This window comes from Orbicella franksi, chromosome 3 (genome assembly GCF_964199315.1).
Source record: "Orbicella franksi chromosome 3, jaOrbFran1.1, whole genome shotgun sequence".
Taxonomy (NCBI): domain Eukaryota; kingdom Metazoa; phylum Cnidaria; class Anthozoa; order Scleractinia; family Merulinidae; genus Orbicella; species Orbicella franksi.
The window spans coordinates 1874888-1901307 of NC_138147.1; the positions used below are offsets into that span (position 1 = coordinate 1874888).

The 26420-nt window shown below is 39.3% G+C and overlaps 4 protein-coding genes across 4 annotated transcripts; 1 reads left to right on the plus strand and 3 right to left on the minus strand.

The window, feature by feature from the left end:
- Nucleotides 1–763: 763 nt before the first annotated feature.
- On the minus strand, nucleotides 764–6291 carry LOC145480596 (uncharacterized). The gene is made up of 7 exons (XM_081458869.1): nucleotides 5559–6291; nucleotides 5325–5414; nucleotides 3478–3541; nucleotides 2612–2660; nucleotides 2105–2171; nucleotides 1172–1239; nucleotides 764–949 (listed from the first exon to the last, which is right to left on the minus strand). Exons 1-7 carry the CDS (start codon nucleotides 5629–5631, stop codon nucleotides 764–766), a joined length of 597 nt encoding a protein of 198 aa, XP_081314995.1. The 5' UTR covers nucleotides 5632–6291.
- Nucleotides 6292–6431: 140 nt separating this feature from the next.
- Nucleotides 6432–10384, minus strand: LOC145482952 (uncharacterized). Its single transcript, XM_081461583.1, has 6 exons — nucleotides 10323–10384; nucleotides 9789–9875; nucleotides 9123–9190; nucleotides 8219–8313; nucleotides 7455–7560; nucleotides 6432–7034 (listed from the first exon to the last, which is right to left on the minus strand). Exons 2-6 carry the CDS (start codon nucleotides 9832–9834, stop codon nucleotides 6846–6848), a joined length of 504 nt encoding a protein of 167 aa, XP_081317709.1. The 5' UTR covers nucleotides 9835–9875; nucleotides 10323–10384; the 3' UTR covers nucleotides 6432–6845.
- Nucleotides 10385–12615: 2231 nt separating this feature from the next.
- LOC145480604 (glycine receptor subunit alphaZ1-like) lies at nucleotides 12616–18472 on the plus strand. The gene is made up of 8 exons (XM_081458877.1): nucleotides 12616–12722; nucleotides 14087–14175; nucleotides 15016–15083; nucleotides 15397–15632; nucleotides 16261–16343; nucleotides 16449–16583; nucleotides 17394–17731; nucleotides 18158–18472. Exons 1-8 carry the CDS (start codon nucleotides 12616–12618, stop codon nucleotides 18470–18472), a joined length of 1371 nt encoding a protein of 456 aa, XP_081315003.1.
- Nucleotides 18473–21734: 3262 nt separating this feature from the next.
- LOC145480607 (melanocyte-stimulating hormone receptor-like) lies at nucleotides 21735–23893 on the minus strand. The gene has a single exon (XM_081458881.1). The coding sequence runs from the start codon at nucleotides 23495–23497 to the stop codon at nucleotides 22550–22552; it is 948 nt and encodes a 315-aa protein (XP_081315007.1). The 5' UTR covers nucleotides 23498–23893; the 3' UTR covers nucleotides 21735–22549.
- Nucleotides 23894–26420: the final 2527 nt, after the last annotated feature.

Sequence of the window (26420 nt, forward strand, 5' to 3'; positions counted from 1 at the left end):
GTGAAAGATAAACTATCTGTAATCGTAAAGAGAAATCTATAGACGTTGAGTAGTAAGAAATATTCCAGAATAAAGTTTATAGATCATAGCTATGTTCTTTATTTTTTGTATGCCATCAAATCAATGTTATATGTAGGCTCGACTTGCGCCGCTTTCCCGAGTCTGGTCTGCATTCCTTTAATCGTGCTCGCTTTGGCTAAGTTCTCGTCTTTGCTCTCTTGCCCAGCTGCCCTGCATTATGTGCCATCTCAGTTCTGCTCCCTAGGCTTTTCCTCTATCCCGATGTTTGTATTTGGGCCACGAGTATCCTCGTCCGTTACACTGTGTGTTCCCTTAAGAGTAGCCTATGCTTTTCAAAAGGTAACGAAGCTTGAATTCATGATCGAGCGCGCGCGGAATAACGCGTGGTAGGGCAAAGGACACGCAGAAGAGAGAGAGCCCGAGAACGAGATTGCCCATAGAGAAGGGGGGACACTCATATCATAGCTTCGCCTGGGTATAGAGTGTCTATATTGGTTAACAACTTCTTTCGCAAATTCTGTGTCTAACTACGAGAGTTTAGTCGACAAAAACCACCAAAGGTGTTGCAATTTTGCATGTGACCGCTTCGTGATTGAGCAGTACAATCTCGGGTCTCAAGTCAACTTCACTTCCCCTCTCCCCGTCAATCCCACCCATCCCCTCCCACACCACTGTCGTTTTCGTAAAACGCACTTCAAGGTCATGAAGCAACAACAAGCATTTTAAGCAGAGTTTATTTTTATTACTGTCTTGTTGTCCTTCTCCTCATCTTGTACTTGTTCTTCGCTGACTGTGGATGATCTAGTGGTTCAAGGTCCAATTCTTTCAAAAGTTCTAGGTAACGCTCAAAGCGAGTGTCTTTGAGATGCTGCAGTCTCTTCCTCCTCTTGCAAATCAGCCAGTGAAGAAATACTTTGCTGTGTTTGTTCTGAGATAGATGAAACCGACAAATGAGTGTTAACGTCATCCCCGTTCAACATGACCTTATGTCGCCGGTCTGTACTCACGACCTCGGTCAAGATTAGCTAAGATTCTCCCATACAGACCTGCTAGGTTGATAAGACCTAATTATCAACTTCAAGTTCATACAGTGTGTAACTAGTAGATGTGATTTAAAACTTTTATCGACAAAGGAATTGACTTTTTTTACCTTGGCTCCCCTCTTTCCATCCTCATTGTTCTTCCTCACTGCTTCGATTTTGACACACAATTCTGCAACTGAAAGGGATGAAATTGGTAAAGAAGACTTCTTAAAAAATAGTACCTTTTGAGTTCGAGATTAAAAGTTACCCAAGTTTTAAAACTTCCTCAGAACTGCTAATTGCCGGTTTTCATGTGACATCATCAATTTCCAAAATAAGAAATTACCAATCCTTGTGAAGTTTTCGTTTCATCAGATGTAAGACCCTCTAATAACTTAACGTTTTGCAACGTTTAAGCCCGACAGGGTTCCTCATTAAGTAATGGAGCACGTCGGAATTTCCAAGTTTATGCGTTGCGTGACATTAAAATGGCGGCTCGATAAGGCTGTTGAGTAAGTCAAAAGATGAGGTATTGCTCAAGTTTTTACTAACTAAACAGTCCTTGCTCTAGACAAAGTATTAATTTCAATGTATCGGAGCTCTAGAGTGATAACGTTTCGTTTCAATGGCAAAACTCAATGACAGATGTTTCTGTTACTTTACGGCCGCCATGTTTGGGTCCCTCCAAGGGGCACAAACATGGCGACACCCTACAAAGTTCTATAAATTTGAGTGAAACACTTTTCCGAATAACGCGCGGATGGAAAACCGTACAGACTTAAAACTTGGCGAGGTTATTTATATATCAATCATCTTTCATATCTCAGCTTCTTGATTTAATTTATTGAATAGTTACGATTTTTATTTTTGATGGCGTGACATTGCAAACCAGCCATAGAAAATGACTGTGTAAGATAAGTTTCTGAGACAATGAGAATTAAATGTGTTTTTTGTACGCAAGTTTGCACTAAATAAATGGACTATTTTTTCGTTAAAATCAAGCCAAGAGTGATCTTGTGTAATGTAGTGTAAATGTAATTACATGTAATCATTGAACTTACTGTATCGTTCTTCCTCGTCGTTGTATTGTTCTTTGACTTTTTCAAGTGCAACTTTTCGGTGCTCTACCTGCAAACAGTAAGGATCACAATGGATTGGTAAATATCAACTAAGGCAATGTAGTCTTCCTATGCTTAGGTAATTCATGAAATACGCACATGTATCAAATAACCAACGGTACCTTTGACCGTAGTTAACTGGTCATACTTTGTCAGTAACCAAGTTTACACGTACACCATCTTTACTTTATCAACATGAATGACGTAAATGAAAGAGGTACTGTGCTTGAACAACACACATATAGAGGATATTTCATGGCTGTACAGAGATATGAAATTTCTCTTCGAGTGACGACAACTGAATATTTCACAAGCAAGTGCATTAACCGAGTAGAATATTTTTCAACATGCAAACACAATGTGGGTGCAACACAAATCTATGATATTAATAATTAATATAATAGACTTTAAATTAATATTATCATTAATAATTAATATATGATATCTTACCTGGCTTGCATTTTGAAGGCTGAACACTCTTTTGACTTCTTCAGGAGCACTTGTTACAACAAAAAGAAAACACAAAAGACACAGTAATAACATCTACTTATTGACCGAGAGTGAAGTCTTTACGGGCAAATCTCAAACCGAGACCTTATACTGCTTTTTGCCTTGGTTTTGCAGGCCCGTAATCACCCCATGGGTATTACGGGAGAATAATGCCCTAGAGTTGCCAGTCAGATCCAATCAGAGTGCGCATTATATCGGCTACAAACACAGGCAATATGATAAATAATTTTAATATATATGTCCATTAAACATAACACTAACCCAATTCAAAGTGTTCCAACAATTTTTTCCAATTTATTGTTTGGGACATATTTATGCAAAGTATTTCAACCTACAGTTTAGCAAGAATGGAGCCCTTATCATCTTGTCACCGTTATCAACTATAGGTGTTTCAGTCTACAGTTTGGATATACAGTAGTTTAGGCATAAAAGAGTCAAGAGAAATTTTAGCTGTTTACAGTGTAAACAGTTTGCATGAATGGAGTTCGGACATGTCGTCATCTTGTTGCCATCATCAAAATAATGCAGATTTTTTACGACTCTGAAATGTCCAGACTCCATTCATGCAAAGCTGTTTATTAGCTGACATTTTTCTGGCTAGTACTTCAGTAACTCTAGTTTCTGGTAAAAGTTTTAGTGCCTCCTAATACTAAGCAATTTCTGTACATTACAAGTAAAACAAAAGTATCCACTTGTAGAATTTCAAGAACTTTCATTAACTATACTAAAAGTAACTGACTCTCTCTATGTTTCAACAAAGTTATGATTACTGGCTTTCAACTTTCACGTAGCCTGAAGACACATACTTGTGAAGTTCCTCGATATCTTCAAAACCACTGACGTATTTTCTACCATTTGACCAGGAGTCAGCTTTGAAAACAAAAACAAGAAAGTATCAGAAATGGAGAAAATGATGTTGCAAATTATTTCTTCTTATTCACATGTACCAGTATCCGTGTACAACACTCTGAATCTCTCATCTGAAAACACCTTTGGGACCAGAAAGTGAGGTGGCTGTCTAGTGGAAATAAAACATCTTTGATTTGTCTCCAGTTAGGATCATGACAACCTCAATCAACTTGTGGAGTAATAAGCTTGAATATGAATTATCTTATATTTCTCACAGATTGTCAGAGACTTATTGCCTATAACCTACTGATTTGGGGGTACACCAAAACAACATCCATTAGAAACAGATTTCATCAATTATTGATGAAATCTGCTTCTCTGGTTCTCTCTCTACCTTATGTATTGATCAATTAATATTGGAAGAGGATAGAAAGTGATCTTCAGTTCCTTGCCCCCATGTAGGAGATTGGGCCAGATTGAAGTTCATCACATTAGAGAATTAACTGAAGATATTAAATGTAGCACTACAGATTTGTAAATTACAACAAAAAAAAGTATGTTGGAACACTCTTTCATTCATTCATTCATCCATTCATTCATTCACTCTATGCTCACAATATGTTGTTTCAAAAAACATGCATGCCCCTCCCATGGAGTGTCTTTTGGTTTGAACTCAGCAACACCCCAAAAAATTCCAGTTTTGGTTTGCACTTTCCTTTAAAATTTTGGCTTTTGAAAGCCCACCCCCTTGAAACCTCTCATAACCCTCCTTGTGGTGGGTATGGATATTTCTGGAACCACAGAACATGAGTGTTGTATCTCTGGATGTACAAGAAATCTCATGATATCAGGATCACATTTGACAAGGAGAGGTACATGTACACTGTAACTTATATAGTTTTGAGTGGCACTGTACTGGAGATTACCAGTACTGTTACTCTCAAAACATCAAACCACATGTTTTAATACGTAGTTCACTTGAAGTTTTTACCCATTAATTTAATTAACACCTTATTCTGCACACTGTACAGACAGTGTGTTATCATAGTGCAACTAAAATTGGACCTTGCTAATTCGAACTTGGTTATTTCAAATTCCCCATTATTTTGAACTTAAAACCATTTCCCTCTGATTCACCCTTCAGTCATTACTATCAGCTATTTCGAACTCCTACTATTTCAAATCATTTTTCACTTCCCCTGAGAGTTTGAAATAGCAGGATTCAACTGTATGATTAAGCACTCAGACTAAGGGTATCTTACAATCTTTATAGAATTTTTTTTAACTATAAAGTGTCACCCTCTTTAAATAAAGTTTGATTGATTGATTGATTGAATCATCTGACTCAGGATCAATGATCTAAGATCAATTGCATCGTGGTGTTTCAAAGGAACTAATGAATCTTTGCCCAGAGTTGATTAACATCAGTACCTTTGCTGCACCATGACCCAAGTGATCTTGTATCTTTGACTGTTATCATCCCAAGAAATGCACCACAAGTTTTATACCAAGAGGATTAGACATGTGATTTACAAATCTCATAACCAAGGAAAGTGCAAGCTTAACTACCAATAGTATACTATTACAGTGTGTTGTCAACATTTGGTTGTGGTAGAAAACCCGGGGTGTCCAGTCCATGAAATCAATAACCGATAACAATCAGTCAGTCTTCAATGATGATTGACCAATATTAATCGATACCAATTAGCTAATCTTATCGAATACTGGATTATTTTTCCGATCATTGATTTCCATCGGTTGGACACCCCGGACCCGGCCCAGCTAGAGAAATACTCTGCCTCACCTGTCAGATCCACTACTGCACTAAGTTTCTTGCAGTAGAGCTGTAAAAATCTTCTTGGAATCCTAATTACAGAGCTGGATGCCGAATTGGCTAGAGGCAAAAAAAAAAAGGAGACTTCGTGAAGCAAACTGTTTGATCACCTGAACAACTCAACAAGCAGGCCAGCTTCAACCGGTCACAACGCCTGCTGGCTCCATTGCGAAGAAATGTTAAATAAAATCAAACATTTACTACCTCTATATGCGGATATAGTTCTCTGAAAAGCCAAAGGCGACGGTAAAGCCAACAGCCGCCGAAGAAGGCTCATTTTAATTTGTTTCACACTGTAATCAGTGCTGTTACACCGCCATCTTTGATTCTGGTCAGCGGCTTGAACAGCAGACTCCGTAATAGAATCCCTCAATCCCAGCCTTTATTGAAATTTTCCCACAAAGGAAGTTGAAAACAATAGATGGAAGCTTTTCGGGTCAACCAAAAAGTAGGCTCGATTACCAGCCATGAACAGCCGGTGTTATGGGAATAAGGACCCGCGGGAACCGGATCCGAGAGAGCGGCGAAAATCAAATCGATCTCGGTGCAAGAAAGTTTAACCACCACGTGTACTTAGGATAAACCAACGCCTAGCTAGATACATTAGCAGCCCCCTCCAGGGGTGGATGGGCATGTATCCAATAGAGTTTCATATAGGATCCAGGACGGCTCAACCCCGAGGGCTAAACCCTTATCCTTTAGATATCATTTTTGACGGAAAAGGTAACAAGTTAAAATCTGGACACGTTATGTTCAGTTTCCCATTATTAATGGCACGAAACACGGCGACAACAAAGAAACACCTCTCCTACCCCTCGGAGGGGTGCGGTCAGAAGGTACAGTCAAATGTATTGACCATTATCAGCATGTGAAGTTACAGACTTAGTTAAAACCCTTGACCAGGCAAATCTCCTGTTTTATGACTTTTATTCCCGAGTACACGCTGCCCTAATAATACTGTCTACGTTTCACGGGTCAACATGTACTGCTAAACCGTGATAATGGCTGCAATGTTATGGGTCATTCAAAGTAAGACATTCGGATTGACAAATCACACTCTATTTAATGTTTTGTCCATTTAATCAGCAATAACAAGAAATAGTACGTTGAAATGACTCATGATATAATTATAGTTAAATAAACCACTAAGTGACGGTTGTGGGTTGTGTTCTGTACAAATATATGAAACTCAAATATCAAATACATTGTGTTGTGTTGTGTTAATAAATTACTCTTGTTCCAAGCATCAGCACGTGGAGTCTTCAAAGCCGGTTTAGCTCTGTATTAAAAAAATTTCTAATGTGAATGCTACCTGAGCGAACAACTCATCAGTAACTCCATCCGTTCATTATTCCTGAAAGGAGCGAGAGCGCATGGTATACTTATAGCCTAGTTGCCAAGCTTCACACTCAAGATGTCGCGCGGCGCGACTGTTTGGTGATGATGTTTGCGCTTTGAATAGAGGTAGCCAGAAGTAGCTAGATTTCACAGTCACCGCTGAGCTGCTTCAAATGAACAGTTTGAAAGAGGTATGATATCTGCGGGCTCAGTTTCTTCCAATTTGCTTGATGTTGAGAGTTGTGGGGTGCGGATAACATTCAGAATGGTGGCCCATACAAGACTGACAGCCAGGCAGAAGTTCAGTTGGTGAGCTACTGGTATCAATTTAAAATTCACGACCTGAATGACGAGAAATGAAAAATACAACAAAAATAAAAACATATATATCTGGACGTGGAAGGCATGAGAAAACTTGTCAGGCTGGAATCGAACGAAAAACTCTCACGTTTTCATCCCCTGTGGCTCTCCCATAAAATTGATGAATTTTCTCTCATTTGGCTATATCTTCTCTTATCCACAGAGGCTCGAAAGTGTGTTGTGGTGGGGAGACTCCGTTGAGCAATGACAGTGAAGGGGCAGTGGAACGTGAAGACCCATTCGACTTTGCACTATTGACATTAAGCCTCTCTAGCTAAGTAGGAGAGGCTCAGTTCGCAGGGTGCTATAGCTACTGACCCATGCACCCCACGGGCTGGAGAGCCACCTGACAACGTCCTTAACAGCCCTGCTGGCTTTTTTACGCCTGTATATAGCACTTACCATAACTACAGGCCAGATCATCCAGCAGGCCTGTAGTGTTGGCCAGTACAGTTCCTTTAATCTTTCAACAGTATCATCATAACTGAGGCCTTCCATCGCTCCCATGCTGAAAAGGATTTTTTGGTAAGGTCAAGGTCCTTCGCAAATTTAGTAGTCATGAAATCAGAAATTTCCGTTTCGAACCTCCCATAGCAGGGTCGACAACAAAATGTTACACATTGAGAAACAAGTAGAGTTAGAAATTTCTATTAAATTTACAACCGCTATTATTTTTGACAAGCCGTTAATTGTTTATCCTGAGAAAAAAAAGTGAAGAAAAGGTAGTTTAACATATTAAAAACTAAAATAAAGCGTCCCAAATACATGAGGGGTAAAAAAACTGCAGCATATAAAATTGAAACCTGCAAAAATGTTTAATAGGCTGGGCATATATATACGTGATTCGCTTGATGAAACGTGAAATTAAAAAAAACCAAATATCTCTGCCGAGAAATCGGAAGGTGAGCCAGCATCAGTTCAACAGTTACTCTCTCTACGCATGTCCAAAAACCGTTAATAAACTTGAACTTAAACGCATGCGCACAATTAAACCCGAGCCAGGATTTTCTGGTCCCGGTTTTAAATTTCGTCCAGAACGTCGGGCGTTCGGTCACCGCTGACCAAAAACCCGCGGACTATGGAGATGAGATTGAAAGACCTGCGACCTTTAATGTTTTCTATAAAAATGAAATCGCAAATACCTGCCATCATAAAGGTGTACTCACCTCACATGGTAAACAGCAGTAATAATTGGAGCCCAGTAACCAAATTGATCTAAAAACATTTTCACAAAGGGCACAAGAGAAACCCGTGCTGCTATCTAAAAATAATGAGATAATGACAATTCCAATCAATGCAAAACTGATATAAGGTTACTAAGGACCCGCACCCGGGGAGAGGCTGGGGGAAAGTAGTGACTCCCATATAAAAATGGACAGGGTGCTCATCATACCTTTTAGGGGTTAAAAAAGCAGTTTTCAAGATGTCATGGTCATAGCAGCTGCAATCCACACAATCTTGTATTCCCCTTCCTTAACCCAAGGGTTTCTGCAAACATGGCTTTTAAATAGAGTTAACTAAAATATAAATCTCCTACCTTACTGACAGTGAGCCATTCCAAAAAGTTGAAATGGACATGAGCAAGGGGAGCCATTATGAGAGAACCATATATCATAGATCTCAGTAGGCACTGCCAGGCAATTAATAAAAGTCAAAAACAAATTATTCACATTATTTTACCTTGCATGTAAGGTTAAAAAAGAGAAGTACTATGACAATCTCATTGGCTAATATAGTCTAAAAATAAATTGTCAACTAAACAACTTTGATAACTTCATAAATCCCCAAAATAAGGCAGCTTGGACAACCCTGATACATCACTGACATCTTGTCAGTCATACTCATGTCAGTGTTCAGGTTTTTGGTGATTAAGAAGAGGCAATGTACTTCATCAATCTAAATTGTTGAATGTCTCATTTCCACATTAGTCTTAAAGACTCACTTGAAGAAAATCATAGTAGTAACATTGTATTCAACATTGCCAAGTCTAATGAACTTGTTTGTTGAAATCAACATCTTCCATTATTGCCTTCAGGTGCATCTCATAGGCAAGTTCTACACATTAGATACCTTATCATTGATACTGTTCTGAGTGCCAGTAGCTTTCTGAGCAATGAAATCACCAATACCATACAGCACTGTGAAAGTAACAAGAGAAGAAATTGAATCCTTGAATTGTGTGAGATAATGATTGGCATTGACTATGCAGAATTGGAAAACTTCAGAGACTGCACGCTTATTTCGAAGATTTCACTGGCAGATCTACTGGGGTGCCAGAGGGCCATTGGCCTCCTGTTACTGGCCTTAATTCAAGGCATGGAGGGCCATAAAAATTTTGGGACTCCTTCTTATGAAAGCTTTCTAGATCTCAGCTACTGGACATTTGAAATCATTTGAATTTATTAAACTCGAATCAACGACCACTATCATTCAAGATAAAACATTCATCAAAATTCTTGAAACAGATTCTGATTGTTTGGGACAGAATTATTCCGCACTCAAGTCTTGCTTTTCTCTGGCTAAATTATGATCATCTTCAATGTGGTAGACTGAACAGCCCACAAAATACATTTTACTCCGCCTACACCACTCTCAACAGTGTTCCCCACCCCTCTTCAGCGTACTACCCTACCAGCAACTGCCATTATTTCAGGACAACTTATTCCTATAGCTATATGATTTAGACGTTTGAATTATAATTGTTAGGTTAATGTTATACATTATTTTATACATTACCCCCCGATGTGATACATTTTGTTCTGATTGGATGCTTGTCCAGCATCTTATTATACCATGTAAATGGATTCCGTGTTCTTGAAAATACTGAATAAGACAAAAAGAGATACATAAATGGGCAGCATAACCAGATGTTATTGATGCATGGCAGGAACGATGTTCATCTACATATCCAGTCCAATATCCCAAGTCCAGTCCAGTCCAGTCCAGTCCAGTCCAGTCCAGTCCAGTCCATTCATTTCTTTTACAATTAAAAAAGCATTATGAAATAAAATAGAAAACTTTATAGTTATTCGAAGCAGGTAAGTCTCAAAGGGATTCTATTGTCTCGGCTATTGTTAAGTTAAACAAGGAGCTGTATGCATAATAAATGATCTATGCATATGGCAGTATTTAAAATATGATGTGGCATGATTCAATAAATCAACTGCAAAACCCCTTTCGAATTGACCAAAATCAGTTATAGAGACATTTTCGAAGCATGTTAGCTGATGTAACTTCCAACACAACTGCAAATAACATTAAGTTGAATACTTCTCAATCCAGCACGCGAGCAGGAAGGTCGAATCCAATATGTTCCAGGTCCACTCCGAAGGTACTTTTCACATATATTGGATCGCCAGGCAAAGATGTACGAACAAACACATCGCTGAGCCATGGTAAACGCTGTGAGATAAGTCGTTCTTTGAAAGAGATACCTCAAACGTTTCTATGTGTTAAAAAATGCAAATAAAATGGACCTGAAGGCGAGGCATTATATTTGGAAATAATGTTTTAGCGTTTCACAACATTTGCAGATTACGTAATTAAATATCAAGAATTGTGGGAAGGACGACAGAACTGATGGGAAACGGAACGTTACGCGATGTCAACGTTGAAGGCGCGGGATGTTGGTTAAGTTATTTATTTTGGAGGTAATTAATAGAAAATTTCCTGTATTATTAACGGTTTATTTAAGGTGTCGCATAGTCAATTAAGATAAAAATGGCAAAGACCAGCTACCTGCTATGACTGAACAAAAATAAACAGAACATTAAAATACCTGGGGTTTTAAGACTTCATCTGTGGTCAAAGCCCTATTTATTTATTTAATTTATTTTTTCTGCCTTATTTCAAATGTTTAATGGTCATTATTGGGCCAGTACTGATCCATTTGAAATATTCTAACCTCTAAAACAATGTTTTCCTTTAAAGTTATTTTGACGGGTTTTACAAAGAGCGTCATTTTAGCATTCGACGCTTCCATCTAGCCAGGATTTCCGTTATTTGTACACACTGATGAAATTACAAGTGTTAAGACTGCAAAGCCCTATCTGCGTTAATTTAAGCCCTTGGGAGGCAAATTATTAATTATCAAAACTTTAAAATACCTTTTTTTCCAGCGCTGATATTGGTCAGTTTCATGTTCGGTCCGCGAACTTAACTGATTTGTAAACACCCCCCCCCCCCCCCCTCTTTTTGTAGTTGGGTGTAGCTTAATTCATTTCACACAAGAGTTGTCATCTTAAAATAAATAAATAAATAAATAAGTAAATAAATAAATAAAATAAAATATTTATAGAGGAAGCCACATTAGCCTTATATGCAGGTCCTCCATCCTGGGACTGTTGGATTTTGTGGAGAGAGGAAAACCTGAGAACCCAGAGAAAAACCCTTGGAGCAAGGCGAGAACCAACAACAAACTCAACCCACATATGGCATCGGGCAAGAATAGCGAGCCCGGGACACATTGGTGGGAGGCGAGCGCTCTCATCACGGCGCCATCCATGCTCGCCCTTATTGTTCTATTAGCATTTGCGACATTCATAACTTATGTGTACTTTTTCATTGACTCATCAGTGATCTTCATAAGAAGGATATAATTTAACTTTGTACAGCTCTAAGCTAGTCAGTTAAGTACTTTTATAGTGTGGTAGCACCTGCCGGCCTGTTGTTTATATCTGATGGCCTCCAGCTGCCATTTAATTTTCCAACAAATTGCTTCACATTTCGTCGCGCAAGAGACAGAGAAAGTCTTGACCTCGACGTATTTTACACGAGTGCAAATCAACTATTCGCTGTTATAACGATTATTGTTTTCAAATAACTATTCCCAGACTGAGGGAATAAGGTTTTCAACGTACCAATACTGGAAGCTTATGATGAGTCGCTTCCATCCCTGCACTTGGGGGTTGGCGGTTTTCTGTTATTAATAAATTATCAGTTCGTTTTTCATTAAATCTTTGCAAAAACCTGCATTTTCTCCTTTCCTGAGCTTATGTCGGATTTAGTGTCGTGGAAAGAGGATTTAACAGAGAGCTTTCGTGTTTTCGCATTTGGAAATTTCCAAACGAGTTAATGAGTGGATAAAACCATACAACGAGAGGTATATAATAAACAGAACTGCTTACAACCCGCTGTAGGCAGTAATATCTTTATCTGCGCCGGTGAACCGTTTAGACGTCACAAGCTGGAGCCCTGCTTTTAACTCCTAGACGTCAAGGTGATAATTTTAAAAATGTCGTTAGTTCAAGAATACGGGGGGAGATGTGTTGTAGTAGTAAGGGAAACTTGCACATTTTGAATTTTTGTCCAGAGAGGTTGTGTACGGTAAAGCTGATCGGATATATCGCTACGACAGAAGCGTCAGGAGCTCGCTAAAGTCCTCAGGTATAACAACAACATTCTGTTATTTATTAAAACGACTTAAGTTGAAAGAGTTTTTCTATGGGCGCTTGGAACAATGCCATAGCGGTTTCTGCTTTTATACATGTGTATTCTATTTTAAAATGCTCTGTCTTTGTTTTTAGTCAAACGTGGTTGTCATTTTGAAGTACGTTGCTGGAGAATGCATTTAATCTCCAAAAGGTATTTTGATAATGGAGGAAAATTCCCTGCTGGCATGGCTTTGAGGTTTTTGTACTTGGCTAGTTTCCTGAAAATTGCTAACGGAGGGTATGTATCTAAAACGTAAACTAAATCAGTTCTCTGAGTTTAGTTTGAAGGATGTAATAACACTTTGCATGTCTATACTAATTTATGAAAGACATCTTTCATGCCATTCAAAATAGCTCTTCTCTCTGATAGAATTTAATCACATTTACGTTTCCTGATAACAAAGCTATAGCACCTGAGTTTTCGATTCGGATTCAACGTACCATGAATAGAACGATGGGAGCCTAAAAACGATTTTTCCTTACAATTCGAATATTAGGTTTAATATCAACTTTGCAATGATTCGATCCAAGCATGTTTTATAGTACTCGCTCGGAAAAACCGGTAAATTCTTAACCATAAACAGCTAAATGCATACAAAATACGTTGAATTCGAGGTTGGCAAACTTGTTAAGGTATTGTGATAGATTGGGCTTAAGGTATAAGCATGTTAATAAGACGGGCGGAATAGAAAGACAGCTCTTTCTGAAACAACTGCAATGTTGTTCCAAAACAGATCGATAGCTGAACTTAGAATAGTTTTAATTTTTGTATAAACCCGTTGGGTGGCTCATTCAGTGCTAGCATTTAACTCACTTACGCAATAAGGTTTGCAATTTCCTTAGTCTCTCAGAATAGATTTTTATTTATAAACAGATACAGAAATATGCAGAAATATAGTTTATTTCACCAGCTATGAGCCGACCTTCAAAAGACTGCGGTCACGCCGTGTTAATTAAACGCTGGTAGAAGCAAACAACTGTCGGCAATATAGCTGAACTATTTTGAAGTCACCGTCCTTATAAAAACAACACAGTGTATTATTTTAACAGTAGTATTTTTATATAAAGGGTATGTTATTTATTTAATTGATAAAAGACAGAAAAACAATGCTAATGCTGCGGCTGAATTGTTTATCTTAACACAACCATAGCGTCTAAAAATAGCGGTTTCTGGGTTTATTAGAGGTAGCAGGTGTCCAAAACAGACAAAACAGCCCGGAGGTGTGATGGGGTTTAATTTAAATCACCGCCCTATCCAAATCAACTAGCTTTGCCAAGCAGCCCACAAACCACAACCCAACCCACAACCGGAACGATGATCCTGCTGGTATACGTTGGATCAACAGTGATCTAATCGGCTTTACATATAAAATGAAGAATACAAAAGCAAAAACCGACACAACGATGGATGATTTTTTGAAGGTGTACTATATTTTGGCTGGCCAAACCAGCCTTCTTCAGGTACAATGGAAAATTTTACATTGGTACGTGTTTTTATGTAGCCGATATTTAAAATCATCCTACGTTGTGTCGGTTTTTGCTTTTGTATTCCTCATTGCATTATTACATATTGTTGTTGCTGCGATATTTGTTGTTTATTAGATACAATGAAGCCTGCAATAGAAGCGTTGATGATTTACTTGTATGGATTAAAAATGGCTACGACGGTTCCGTGAGACCAAATTCGACTGGTAAGGATTGTTAAGTCCTGATGGTGCTGAATCTTAGTGCTGAATGTTCAATGTTAGTTTATGGTGGTCGAGTTACTTAGCTACACCCAGCAACAAAAATTAAAAAAAATAAACTGAAAGTTAACGTAATAGGCCACAAATACACCGGTTATGATATTTAAAATTCTACTTAGCGCCAGGGCATAATTATTTTAATTTAGGAACTTGAGGGAGGGCGAGTAACAGTTAAAAGACTGTTATTACAGTGGCCGGACGGGTATGATTCGGTTTCGTAAACTTCCGATGCAATACACGGCCACGTTGGGTACGCCTAAAGACAAGTTTCTTCCTCTCCACTTCGGACCCGGAGTCTTCGCTCCCCTTGACCAGCGGTCGGGAAACGAGTGCTGATTGGAATTCCGAAAAGATCAGACTTCTGGTTCAAATGCGCATGCCTAGCTAACAAACGCGTGGCTCAACCGACACGCTGATGTTCTACTTCCGCTCATTTCTATCGTTTTTAAAACCAATCAAAATCGAGCCGCAACGGAACTCTCGAATGTCACTCGTTTCGTTAAGCTTGCGCAGTAAGGAACGAGGATTCAAGGAACGAGACTGGGGTCGCTTAACGAGAGGGAGTCAAATGAGGAACCTTGTCCATAACAGGGTAGCAAGTGGAAACAAGGGCTTTGATCTCATGTACAACATGTATAGAAAATAGCAAGAAAGGATAAACTAAACCTACAACTTCCAAACTCCGAAGCGCCTTCGTCTGAAATTGTTAATAACATTTTAAAGGTACAGTGTCATTTCTTAGGAGCTTCACTGTAAACAAGCAATGTAAGTTTATCTTTTCTTTAGGGGGCCCAGTTGTGGTTGATGTGGAGACGTATGTATCAAGTGTAAGCTCCATCAATGAAAAGGATATGGTACGTATAGTCCGTTTCTCGCATATCAGACAGAAATGCAGACAAGAATTGTACGTTGGTACTTCAGTGAGAATTCGATGGACCTCAGACAACTCTGTATCCTAACTTGGCCATTGATGGCTTTTGTGTTGTTGTTATAACTTATAATTTTGCTGCGTAGTTATTCTCTTTATCCTTATGCTTGTTTCATTTATTCACCGCAAATGCAGACAGTTACACGAGTTCCAGCAAGACGACTTTCCACGATGTTATGAGTTATGGGTGATTTGATAAAATTTAATCAAGAGTGAAGTATAATTGTATCTTCCCACAGGAATTCTCGCTAGACATGTTCTTCCGACAGCGATGGAAGGACACGCGCCTTGTGTACAAGCCACTTCCGGGAAAAGAAGCGGACCAGAGAGTGATCCTCAGTCCGGCACTCAGTAAGCATGTCTGGCAGCCTGATGTTTACTTCCGGAACAGCAAGGAAGCGCGTTTTCACATGGTACCAACTCAAAATGTTCTGTTCGGTATCAGCCCTGACGGAAGCATTCTACTGAGCGCAAGGTAGGGTGCTGCGAATAGAACAAACTAAAATATGCAAGCTTGGTGACAACGTCAGACTGGTTAATGGCTTCACTTCTAGTTTATTTTCAGGGCTGTAGCCAGTATGAGGCAAGCCGGGCCACTTGCCTCAGTCATTTTCTTTCTTCATTTTTCTTTATCTTTTGTTTTTATCTTTTTTGAAGGGGGAAAGTAGAACACTGATGGCAAATAAATATACACCCTAAATACCTAACAAGAGAATTTAACCATCGACATTGCCACAGCCATAAATCTTTGTTGAGAGAGAGAGAGATTAGCGCAGTTGTGTACGCAGGTTGCGAAAATAGAGCCTAAAATCTAACTCTTGCACGTTTTGTTATTAAGTTACTTATAAGAACGAGGTTAGATTTTTTTGACTATGGCATCACGCATCAAATCCTGAACGAAGACGTTTAGCCCCTTAAAAAACATTTCTTTAAGACTGTGTCGCCAAACACAGCATTTCTTGAATAGGTACATTAACTTGTCTAAACGGTAGCTTAAAATGATCATGTCTCGCCACATTTTCGGTGTCCCAATTATTACAAAAAAGTTGAATTTTTGCATAACTTTAAGCACATCGCTACGTTTCCTCGACATTTGTTTTCAGAATCACCACCGTGCTTGCCTGTCAGATGAATTTTCGTGAATTTCCTATGGATCAACAGACCTGCCATTTCTATGTTGGTTGCTGTAAGTACAAAATTGTTCAACTTTCATTGCAGTTACTGGGTGGTAAAAGGTGGCCTATTTCCTGTTAACAGTAGAAAAAAAAAAACGATTTTTTTCTCACATAAGATTCCCAGACGGAAGATAACGTGATCGTAAGATGGAGGAATGGTAGTGGAGTGATTGTGCCCAAAGACATGGAGATTCCTCAGTATGACTTAAGTTCAGTGGTCAGCAAAGATAAGAGAGGAGTCTATAACACAGGTTTGCGATAAGTTTCAACTGTAACTACTTATTAACCTCGAGCCTTCTGTCTTTACGGGAAACTCTCAAGCCGAGATCTTGCCGTATTGACCGAACGATAGCGAGGTCAATACGGCGGGGTGGAGGTTTGAGATTTTCCCGTAAAGATCGAACGTTCGAGGTTAATAAGTTGATACGGCTTTTTGCTTTGGTTTGCGTGCCCGTAATCGGCCCGTGGACATTACGGGAGAATAATTCCCTAGAATTAGCCAATCAGAGCGCGCGTTATATCGGCTACAAACACAAGCCACATTCAGATTATTACTGGCCCCTAGGGAAACAGTGTCCCCAAGAACCTCAATGTTACAAAGGGGAATTTTGAGTGTCAAGATTAAACAGAACTCGTTGTTATTTATGGGGACAGTAATTAAGTGCCTTGCCATCTATAATTCATTGCACCGTTCTATTCTGCTCGAGGCGTCGCGCGCATAAATTTTCCACAGTCTTTGACGAATGGGCCCTACACGCAGTTGATTGTCAGCTTGAAGTTAATAAAGTTATATTAAACACCGTAGCAAGTTTGGAAAAGCTAAGTTTTCCAGCGTTACCCTTTAGTCGGAACAAAATATGGAGCACTCATTCAGTTTCGCGCGATGCGTTTTCGTCCAGTCGAAGAAAAGGCTTCACTCGTGGGCTATAACAATGGAATGACAACAAAATCGTCAAACTTTTCCGTTATGTTCGCTGTACAAGTTAGTTATAGTGGATAAATATTCATTGCCTTCATTTTTCTCATGCATGCCACCATTTCGATCCGCCTTTTTTCTGCAGGTGTTTTCTCCGAGCCCGAGGCTACATTTATCTTTAAAAGACGCCTGATGTTCTACGTGTATGGGTTTTACCTTCCTATCACTCTAGTCGTTCTCCTCAGCTGGATCTCATTTTGGATTGACCCGGAATCCACCCCTGCCCGCGTCTCTCTTGGAGTCATAACTATTCTAGCCATGGGGAGCTTCCTCCACGGCGGCGGCGCCACTCCAAATGTGTCGTACGCTACAGCTCTTGATGTGTACGTTATCACGTGTTTTGTGTTCGTATTTGCCAGCTTGATGGAGTATGCTGCGGTGCACTGTGCTCTAATGAAATATCAGGAATCAAACATGAATGAGGTATGCTAACTTGTAGTTTGGAGACGAACTTGAAAAATTTAGGGTAAACTTTTCAAGATTTAATAGTATGTAAAAAAATATGTAAATATATGTAAATAATGTATGTAAATATGTAATTTGTTTACCCACGGAGCACCAAGGAGTTCACAAGAACTCGTTCAGAAATGTCCGTGCATTCCAGGATCGAATTGGAATTTGGAAATGTTGTTTTTTGAGGAGAGGGGAAAACCGGAGTACCCGGAGAAAAATCTCTCGGAGCAGAGTCCCGGGTTCGGGAATCGAGACCGGGACTCATTGGTGGGAGGCGAGCGCTCTCACCACTGCGCCACTCTGCTCCCCAAAGACACGCAAACCGTGACATAGATCCTATTTCAAAATGTAATGTTCGCGAATCAATGACATCTTGTTCTTTTCATCCGATCCCAGCCTTGTACTTTGGTTAAAGTCGCCGAGTCACTGAAATCCGAGGGCGCCACGGAAGGCATGGAGAATGAAAACGTTTCAAGTTCGAGTACTGTTCGTCTCGCTGTGACTACAAACAACAATGAAGAGGACAGATCTAGATCCTCGTTAAGTCGAAAGTCTTTCGCCCAAGAGGCCAAGATGTACTACTTCCAGTTCAACTCCCATTCACTGGAAAGTTATTCAAGAGTTGCATTTCCTCTTCTCTTCGCAATATTTAACCTCATTTACTGGTTGAGATATTGTGGACAAGGAGACAAAAACCGTGGTATCTGCTAATAGTCGTAGATGCCAATTAGAAATTTACTTAGAACTCAAGCCAGCGCTGAATGCAATATTGGGAGTTCCAGCTGGCTTTTCTGTTTGCATTGAGTTTTTTTTTTTTTTTTTCAAAGAAATACATGTAAAACCCTGTCGAAACTAGAACTGTTTTGCGATCAAACACGATCAAACATTGTTTGGTGACAAACATATTGATGTTGTACTGTGTGACCAAACGGTATCAAACATGTTCAAACGGACAAAATGTTTACAGTGTTTGATCGAATGTTTGACTTCGTTCAAATTTCATCAAAGACGATCCAACACGATCAAACAAGGTGTCTAAACGGGAAAATGTTTGGTCACCAAACAATGGTTGATCGTGTTTGATCGCCAAACATTTCCCGTTTGGACAGGGCTTTATAAATGTAAAAAAAAAAAAACCAACCAGGCTTGCATAAATGGACGGGTCCATTCAAGATGTTCTCACAGTAAATAACGTTAAGAGACTCCAAGCCCTGAATTCACGCATCTTTGGCATAAAGGGCTCCTATTCATACCAAACTTGTTTCAAGATTTCTTTCAAAACGCCAGTAAAATACACGGATACAATACTAGATATGCATCTTGGCAAAATTTATACATATCAAAAGTACGTACCAATCTGGAAAACAAACAATAGCTTACACAGCGACTATTCTCTGGAACCAGCATTCCACTCACCTTAAAGATCTCAATGTCTTCAACTTCTTGAAACATTGAACTGAACCTTTATTTACTGTCAGAACAACATTTTGAAAACATGTAATATATTCTCTTTTCTGTTATACTATGAACACATCTCTGTATGTTCTGTATGCTCTGAATAGCTATAGAACCATTTACCAAAATAGGTACGCAGTGTGTACATGATCGGACATGCAATACATGCATGTTACCTCATTAACAGTAATACGTTTCTTTGTAGTGATCCTTCATCATTTATTTGAAACATGAACAACGCATATATAGATATAAAACCAACTACTAAAACGGATTTATTTAGAGACAATGAGTCTTTAAAGAACAAGTAAAGACCGTTTATTGCAAGCTTGCTCAGATGACAACTCAGATGGTACAAATATGGAATGATTTCTACGACTCTGGTCATTGTGTACTGTCTTGTGAAACCTTTTCTAGCCAAATTATACTTGTTTACACTGACAAGTCTGTTATGCTGAAAATGTGAAGTAGGTTAGGCCAGTAAGATGCATATGTAACCACTTCAGTGTCCTACAAGCAGAATAAAAGAGGCTATGAATTATAATCATTATAATTTATTACCAATTGTTTTATATCGAATGAGCTTTGATATTCCCTGCCAAACTTTCACTGAAGTGCAAGCTAAAATTAGAGTTAAATACAGACACTTTCTATGGTAACTCACAAAGAAGCAAAAACGATTGCCGAGTGCACTTTGACAGCAAGTTGTATAAAGAATCCCCCTTGTGTAAGATCTGGGCCATACCAGCAGCGCTGGAAATCAGTCTATGGTGTTGAAAAACAATGTAAATTAGAGAGTTTGCTACAGAGTGCTTCCTTGTGAGTAAGGGGCAGAAATAGTTTAACTGACATCAAAGTCAGTCACAATTGGGGCTGGGTTTGTCTCAACGCAGTCAACTTGACACCGCTGCCAAGTCGAATTCTTAATTCAGCAATATAACCTTTACAGAAACGATACAAAAATATCTGTGTAAGCCAGAGACGATTCATTTTCGTTATTTCGAAATGACGAATCACACATTTCAGTACTGCTAAATAAATCGATATGAGGTAAACAAAAGCAGCATAGCACACCAGAATGTTTCCTAGGAGCTCCCTCGATACTCCCCGAAAGCTAAATAAATGCTATGCATGGCAGCAACAAGTCTGTACGTTTTGTGTTATAGCTTTTGCGCCCAAATTCAGTACAGAATGATCAAGGTGCTCAGAACTAATTCGAAGTTTCTCAAGGAAACTGATCAAGGTAATTCTCGATAAGGTATTATTTAGCATGTGTTGCAGCCGGATGCGTCACAAAATCCCCGGTATGGTCTAAACCGGCGGTTTAGGCCGTATGCGACGCAGGCAAGGTATTATTTTACTCAGGTTTGTTCAAAAATGCTCCAAGGTTATTTCAAAGTCACACAATCGTGCGATCACGCTCGCGATCGAAGTAAGGTGCTACTTGAGTATCGATCGTCGCTCTGATGCAATGTGTTTGCATGTTGTAGTCAAATTAAAATGAAGAAAAAATGCTCACGTTTTGTTCTCAAACAGCTAAGCCACACACAAGGAACTTGCTGGTGAACAGCCACGCAACACACAAAGAACTTGCTGGTAAACAGCCCGGGGGGGGGGGGGGGCACTGCCATATATGGGCTATATAGGTATGTGCCGCTGTGAAGGGTATGGTTTTCGAGCAGTTTACTCTAGGATAGGGTATATAAATCAGAGCGTTTGGCTCTAGAATAGGGTATAATTTTTCACAAAAACTGACCAGTTGGTTGAAGATTTTATCTAGACTAAGGAAACCAGGAATTGTCACTCAAAAATATAAAAAAATCAAATCGGCAAGTTTAAATTTATGCTAATCAGCCTCAACAGTGTCGATAGATGGGGGGATTTGGGGAGTTTACTCTAGTATAGGGTAGCAAAATTCAGCTGAACTAGCTCTAGTATAGACTAAGGGTTCCAGGGTCCCAGCGGCACATCCCCACCCAGAAATTCCCAAAGTACCTCCCCCGGGGTAAACAGCTACGCAACACGAAAAGAACTTGCTCGTAAACAGCTAGGCGAAAGGAAATTGCCCGGAAAACCGTGACCGAAAACGGGCGCGGGCTAGTTACGATAGGTTCTGTTTTTACTTCTGATCGGACGAGAAAGACGCGCGAGTTTTTTAAGCCAATCGTATAGCGTAGTTGATGCAAAACGAATATTACTTTTCCACATTCAAATGAACACCGTGCAAAATATGAAGAGAGATAAACAGAAAACGTGTCAAGCACAAACAACCTCAGGTCTTGCAATGCAAATATTGGGAGGCACATTGTTTGAGTTTATTGAACAGGTATCCCAGTAAAAGCAGAAATCCTTAGTATTGCAGAACGTCAAAACAAAAAGAGAACAAACAAGCTAAAAGGTCTATCATTTTGCATCCGTAATAACAACTACTATGCAAAATAAACGACTGATTCTTTTACTATTCTAAAATTTTGGATCATAATCTTACAAAAGGTTACTAAAACGTTTTTTCCGTCCTACTTACTTAATTGATGTCATTTTTTAAAATTTCTTTAAGTTCCCAAAACCCCAAATATGAGTCACATAAGGCGCTTTTCGCTTGATTGCCGGCGGCAAAGTGGTCGTTCAAAGTTTTCACAGTCTACAATTTAGTTAGCTAGTGTCTTCCATAATATTAGTAAATAATAACATGAGCGGTTTAATTCGTTACGTATTTGAATTATTTATTTATAAACTTTTAGGCCAATACTCTAGCCTTAGCTTAACACCATCTCACGTGAATATTATAATGCCATCGGCGATTATTCAGTTTTCACTCGGGAGCGTGGTTACAATTACGGATGAGCAGAATATTATTTGCAGTGAGCAAAACACATTTAGACGGTATTACGCATGAGCAGACCATTATTTGTAGGCAGTTATTTGCAGGGCACGTGGTGGGCTCTCGGCCAATGAAACGGAAGGAAAAAATGCATCGAATGATAATCTGAGTTGTTTACCAGCTTGTTATAGTATGAACACGAAAAAGCTAAAAACTCCTTAATGCATGGATGCCTCAAAGTAAAACGAAACCTTTAAACTAGCAAGCCACATCGACAAAAATCGGACGAATTTTGACAACAAAAACGTCGATATATTTAAGTCAAGCTCTCCCCAAATCCGTGTTTAGTACTTACTACAATTCACTAACATGAGAGCATCTCCACAACACGGCAATTTCAGCCGGTTTATAAACGTCAGTTGCACACTTACTCACAGGTAACCTTGTCATTAAAAAAAAAAAGCTATGGTCTTCTATGTGATCATTTGTAGTTTTCATACTCCAGTGATTGTTCAGCGACAAAAGATTTTCTTCAATAAAGTCATGACTGGTGCACGTATAGCAGGAAGGCGCCAACAGTAAAGAAACGGATTGACGGCAGAGTTCAGAAACACTATTGTGTTCGCTACTTTCCACACTATCGGGTTGTCGAGGCTGGTGGCTCCCGTCATCCTCAGCACCCAAGCGATAGAAAAAGGAACGTAACACAGGAGCAAAAAATAATAGACGATGAACGTATTCACGGCGGTTTTCTTAAAGCGCGCCATGTTGAATTCGTTTGTCGTTTGGACTGCCTGTTCTTGTGCCCGGATCTCGTTTCTGTGTCGACGAACTATTCTGTAGATAATTACATGGATAACCGTGGATGTTCCAAGGAACACCATCATCACAGTGGCCACGACGTACAAAAATGCGCTAAAATGCCAAAGAATTAGACTCGAACAAAAAGTGCTTGCTAACCAGCACAATGTGATGAGGAAAAGCACACGAGGAAGGGTTACAATACTGGGATACCTCAGGGGATATTGAATCGCTATGTATCTGTCCACACTGATGAGTGTTACAAGACCAAATGAAACACCACAAACTAAAAAACCCAGTGCTAAAAACGCTGTTTCCAGCGTACAGTCGCCTCCTGATGGAAGTCCGTGAATTTTTAACAACTCCACAGCAACGAACCAGGGCTGGACGACCAAACCAACGGCTAGATCGGACACGGCGAGACCGCAGAGGAACACGATCGAAGGATAACGTAGCGAGGTAGTTCTCCATACCGCAGATACAACCAAACTATTCGCTAAGATTGACACTATCACAAGAATGGTGTTCAACCCGGAGTTCAGTATGATGATCGATAGCGGAACGCTTTCGACTTCAAACAAGGTGAAATCCTTACATAATTTCGTGTCTTGTGTCATGTTTTTGCCCTCTGAGCAATTTACCGAGCAGTTTTCTGTCATACTGCAAGGGGCTGAAAAAAAAGGTTGCTAATTTGATCTTGTCCGGCTGTACAGGGAATTCCAATAACAAGTAGCTGTATCAGCGTCTCTGATGATCGTTTTCTAAACAAATGGAACAGTTTAACTTAGCCAACTGTCGACCACTGATCACAAATGAACCTCTATTATGATTTTCGTGTCACACCTGTGTACATCATGTTGATATTCATTGGACAATCTTGTCATTCAGCTGCTAACAGGAAAATATTCCACTTTCTTCTGCCAGAATTCTCAATTACCAATCCAGTGCTAATGCCCGCAGGTAAAATTTTAACAGAAATCATTTAACAAAATAAAATACGGAAAAAAGTACGCATAATTATTTTAATGGTTTGGTTGACTGCGAAATAAAGATCCTCCGACCACCATCAAAGTAGTATTGATTCAATTGTAGCACAACTAGGAAATGAAAGTCTCGACGATTTTGCAGAGTGTGAAAAATTCTGTTTAGAAGTCTTATTATAGCAGTTGTAGTTTTTCGCTCAACACGTTAAGCTTGTTGTTTGACAAAAAGTGCATTTTATTTAAATACGCAAGGGCTGATTGACGGGCCTCTTTTAACAGGCAGTTATCGAGTTTCCATGGAAATCTGTGCGTATGAAAGTATTATAATCATCAGGTTTTTACAGGTTTTTTGATGGTCAGTTATTGATACTTGGACTTAAAAATTCAAAATTCAAAATTCAAGAATGTTAAATACCACTGAGAGACAGAAAATGATGCGTTGCCTAACTTGTGTTGTAATTAGCTGGACATCTTATTTTTTTCCCTTGCTTTTTTTACGTTTTTCAAAATAACAATAATGATGTAGATATCTAAAATTGAAAATGTAAATAAATAAAGGTAATTAATTATTAAAACTACTTTCTTTTGTTTACGGGATTCCACCTTTTCACCTTTATGTCAAAATTTAGCATTTAAGAGCATAATGAGTAAGTGATTTTAAAAGACAAATTATATTCCTATCAAATTTCTTTCGGTGACGTAAGTTTCACATTGAAATAAGCTTGCTGCGAAACATGAGACATTTGTTTCATATGTTAATTCACCTTTCTGTGAATTAACACTCACTTAAGTTTTCTCCAATTCGCTCCAGTAAAAGATATTAGGTGCATAAAAGACGTGTCTTATGGACATCCTAATGGATCGTGCTATAAGAAAGTTTTAATGAAATATTGTTTGGTAATTATGTTCCGGTTGAAACTAATCGGGAATTTCACCTTAAGTATTTTAAAGCGTCCTTTTTCAGCTTTACGTATCGTGAGTTTTAATTCCCAACTGAGCAGAGAAATAAGATCAACAATATACACATAAATCCTTTGTTTACCGTTGATTGATTGAAAAAACTCAGTTTGAAGTTGACGCTGGGCAGAGCCTGATTAGCTCAATGCTGACTTGAGCGACCGGATATATGTCAGTTGCTATTAACTACACTTAATTCATTCGCTATCCAGGAATAACGGTAAAACAAGATCGAATATTCAATAGTTACACTATTTACAATTATCACAAAACATTAGAAAGAGCAAACGCGAATATGGAGTCACATTGGGACAAGGTGCAATTGTAGAGACAAATGAGAGCCAAACTGTAACAAATGTTATTCAACCCCCTTATTGCTAGCGTCGATCGAGTTCTTATTTCTTCTTCCAATATCGATACATGTTGTTAAGACTCCTTGAGACAGGTGACAGGAAAAAAAGAAAGTAGGTAGCGAAGGTTGCTTAGGTAATATTCTTCACCTGATGTGTCGATCTTTTATTGGTTTTTTAAAGGCCGACCACTCTTCTTGTATTACACTAATTTAGAAAATATCCTGTTAAGAAAGAACCAGAAAACGTGCGCTGAAAACCGTGGACGCGATCCATTCAACCATAATTTCCGGGCTGAAGTTCGAAAATTTCTTGGTGTCGAATGGATCGCGACGGGTCCGGACGGTCTCGTTCCACTCCACTCGCAAAACGAGTTCGCGCTCATTTAAATGGAGGATGTTGGATCACTGTTGTTCATACTAGAGCTAGATGACGATTTTGACGGTGATATCAATGATATCGTGTGAGCTGTTTCCAGCGTAGTATTATTTTGAGCGGACCGTTCCCAGATATTTGCCGTATGAGTTCAAGAACCATTTTCGAATGACGTAAAGATCATTCCAAATTCTCTCGGGAAATAAACCGTCTTTAAGAGCCGTTAACAGCCAAAACATACACTTGGCTTGCGAAGCAGCTCCAGACCTGTTGTAACTGCGCATGGATCGATGTGCGAGTAACACCGATAGATCCGCTGTTAACAGTCCATAAAAGCTGCATAATAAGTGTTTTCCTCCATGTTGTCAGTACATGGAAAATACCGAACAGCGAGCTACTGGTATTGAGAATGGGTCGCAATGGTGAAATGGAACGGTCCATTTTGATCGGACCGATCCAACCGAGAAAAGTGGTCCACCTCGAAAGATGGGCTGATTTTTTCGAAACTTTTCCGGTTGGACCGAACCGATCCATTCAGTTTTAGACCGAAATTTCCGGAAATTTTGGTTGAATGAACCGCGCCACGTACTTCTATAACTCGGTGAATAAAAATAAATGGATGATTTTCCTTTCTTTTTCTCCCTGGGTTTTCTGATCGAAAGAATAAAAAAAGCATTCTCTCTGTGTTTCTATGTCTAGTTATAGAAACACTCGTGGAAGTTTGGGAGAACTCGAAAAAGCTAGCTTTCGTTTACCCAGACTTTCACTTGAGCCCAATCTCGAGTAGATGATTTGCTTGGGGCGAGGAGAGGGAGACGGCTACGTCAGTGAATCTTTTTGTTTTCGGCCGCTCTCTGTTCCTGTTTCCTATTCCCAGATTTCGCTCGCCAAGATATCAGAAGATTGTCTACAGTGGC

What these genes read in the sequence shown, in the direction of transcription:
- LOC145480607 (XM_081458881.1), bottom strand. Translation starts at nt 23,497, where the DNA reads ATGACAGAAAACTGCTCGGTAAATTGCTCAGAGGGCAAAAACATGACA.
- LOC145480604 (XM_081458877.1), top strand. Translation starts at nt 12,616, where the DNA reads ATGCATTTAATCTCCAAAAGGTATTTTGATAATGGAGGAAAATTCCCT. An exon ending in AGCATTCTACTGAGCGCAAG is followed by an intron (nt 15,633 to 16,260) that starts GTAGGGTGCTGC and finishes ATTTGTTTTCAG; the next exon opens with AATCACCACCGTGCTTGCCT. An exon ending in CCATTTCTATGTTGGTTGCT is followed by an intron (nt 16,344 to 16,448) that starts GTAAGTACAAAA and finishes TTCTCACATAAG; the next exon opens with ATTCCCAGACGGAAGATAAC.
- LOC145482952 (XM_081461583.1), bottom strand. Translation starts at nt 9,834, where the DNA reads ATGCTGGACAAGCATCCAATCAGAACAAAATGTATCACATCGGGGG. An exon ending in AAAATGTATCACATCGGGGG is followed by an intron (nt 9,191 to 9,788) that starts GTAATGTATAAA and finishes TTACTTTCACAG; the next exon opens with TGCTGTATGGTATTGGTGAT. An exon ending in TGATCTGGCCTGTAGTTATG is followed by an intron (nt 7,035 to 7,454) that starts GTAAGTGCTATA and finishes CTCGTCATTCAG; the next exon opens with GTCGTGAATTTTAAATTGAT.
- LOC145480596 (XM_081458869.1), bottom strand. Translation starts at nt 5,631, where the DNA reads ATGAGCCTTCTTCGGCGGCTGTTGGCTTTACCGTCGCCTTTGGCTTTT. An exon ending in GATATCGAGGAACTTCACAA is followed by an intron (nt 2,661 to 3,477) that starts GTATGTGTCTTC and finishes TGTTGTAACAAG; the next exon opens with TGCTCCTGAAGAAGTCAAAA. An exon ending in GCCTTCAAAATGCAAGCCAG is followed by an intron (nt 2,172 to 2,611) that starts GTAAGATATCAT and finishes TACTGTTTGCAG; the next exon opens with GTAGAGCACCGAAAAGTTGC.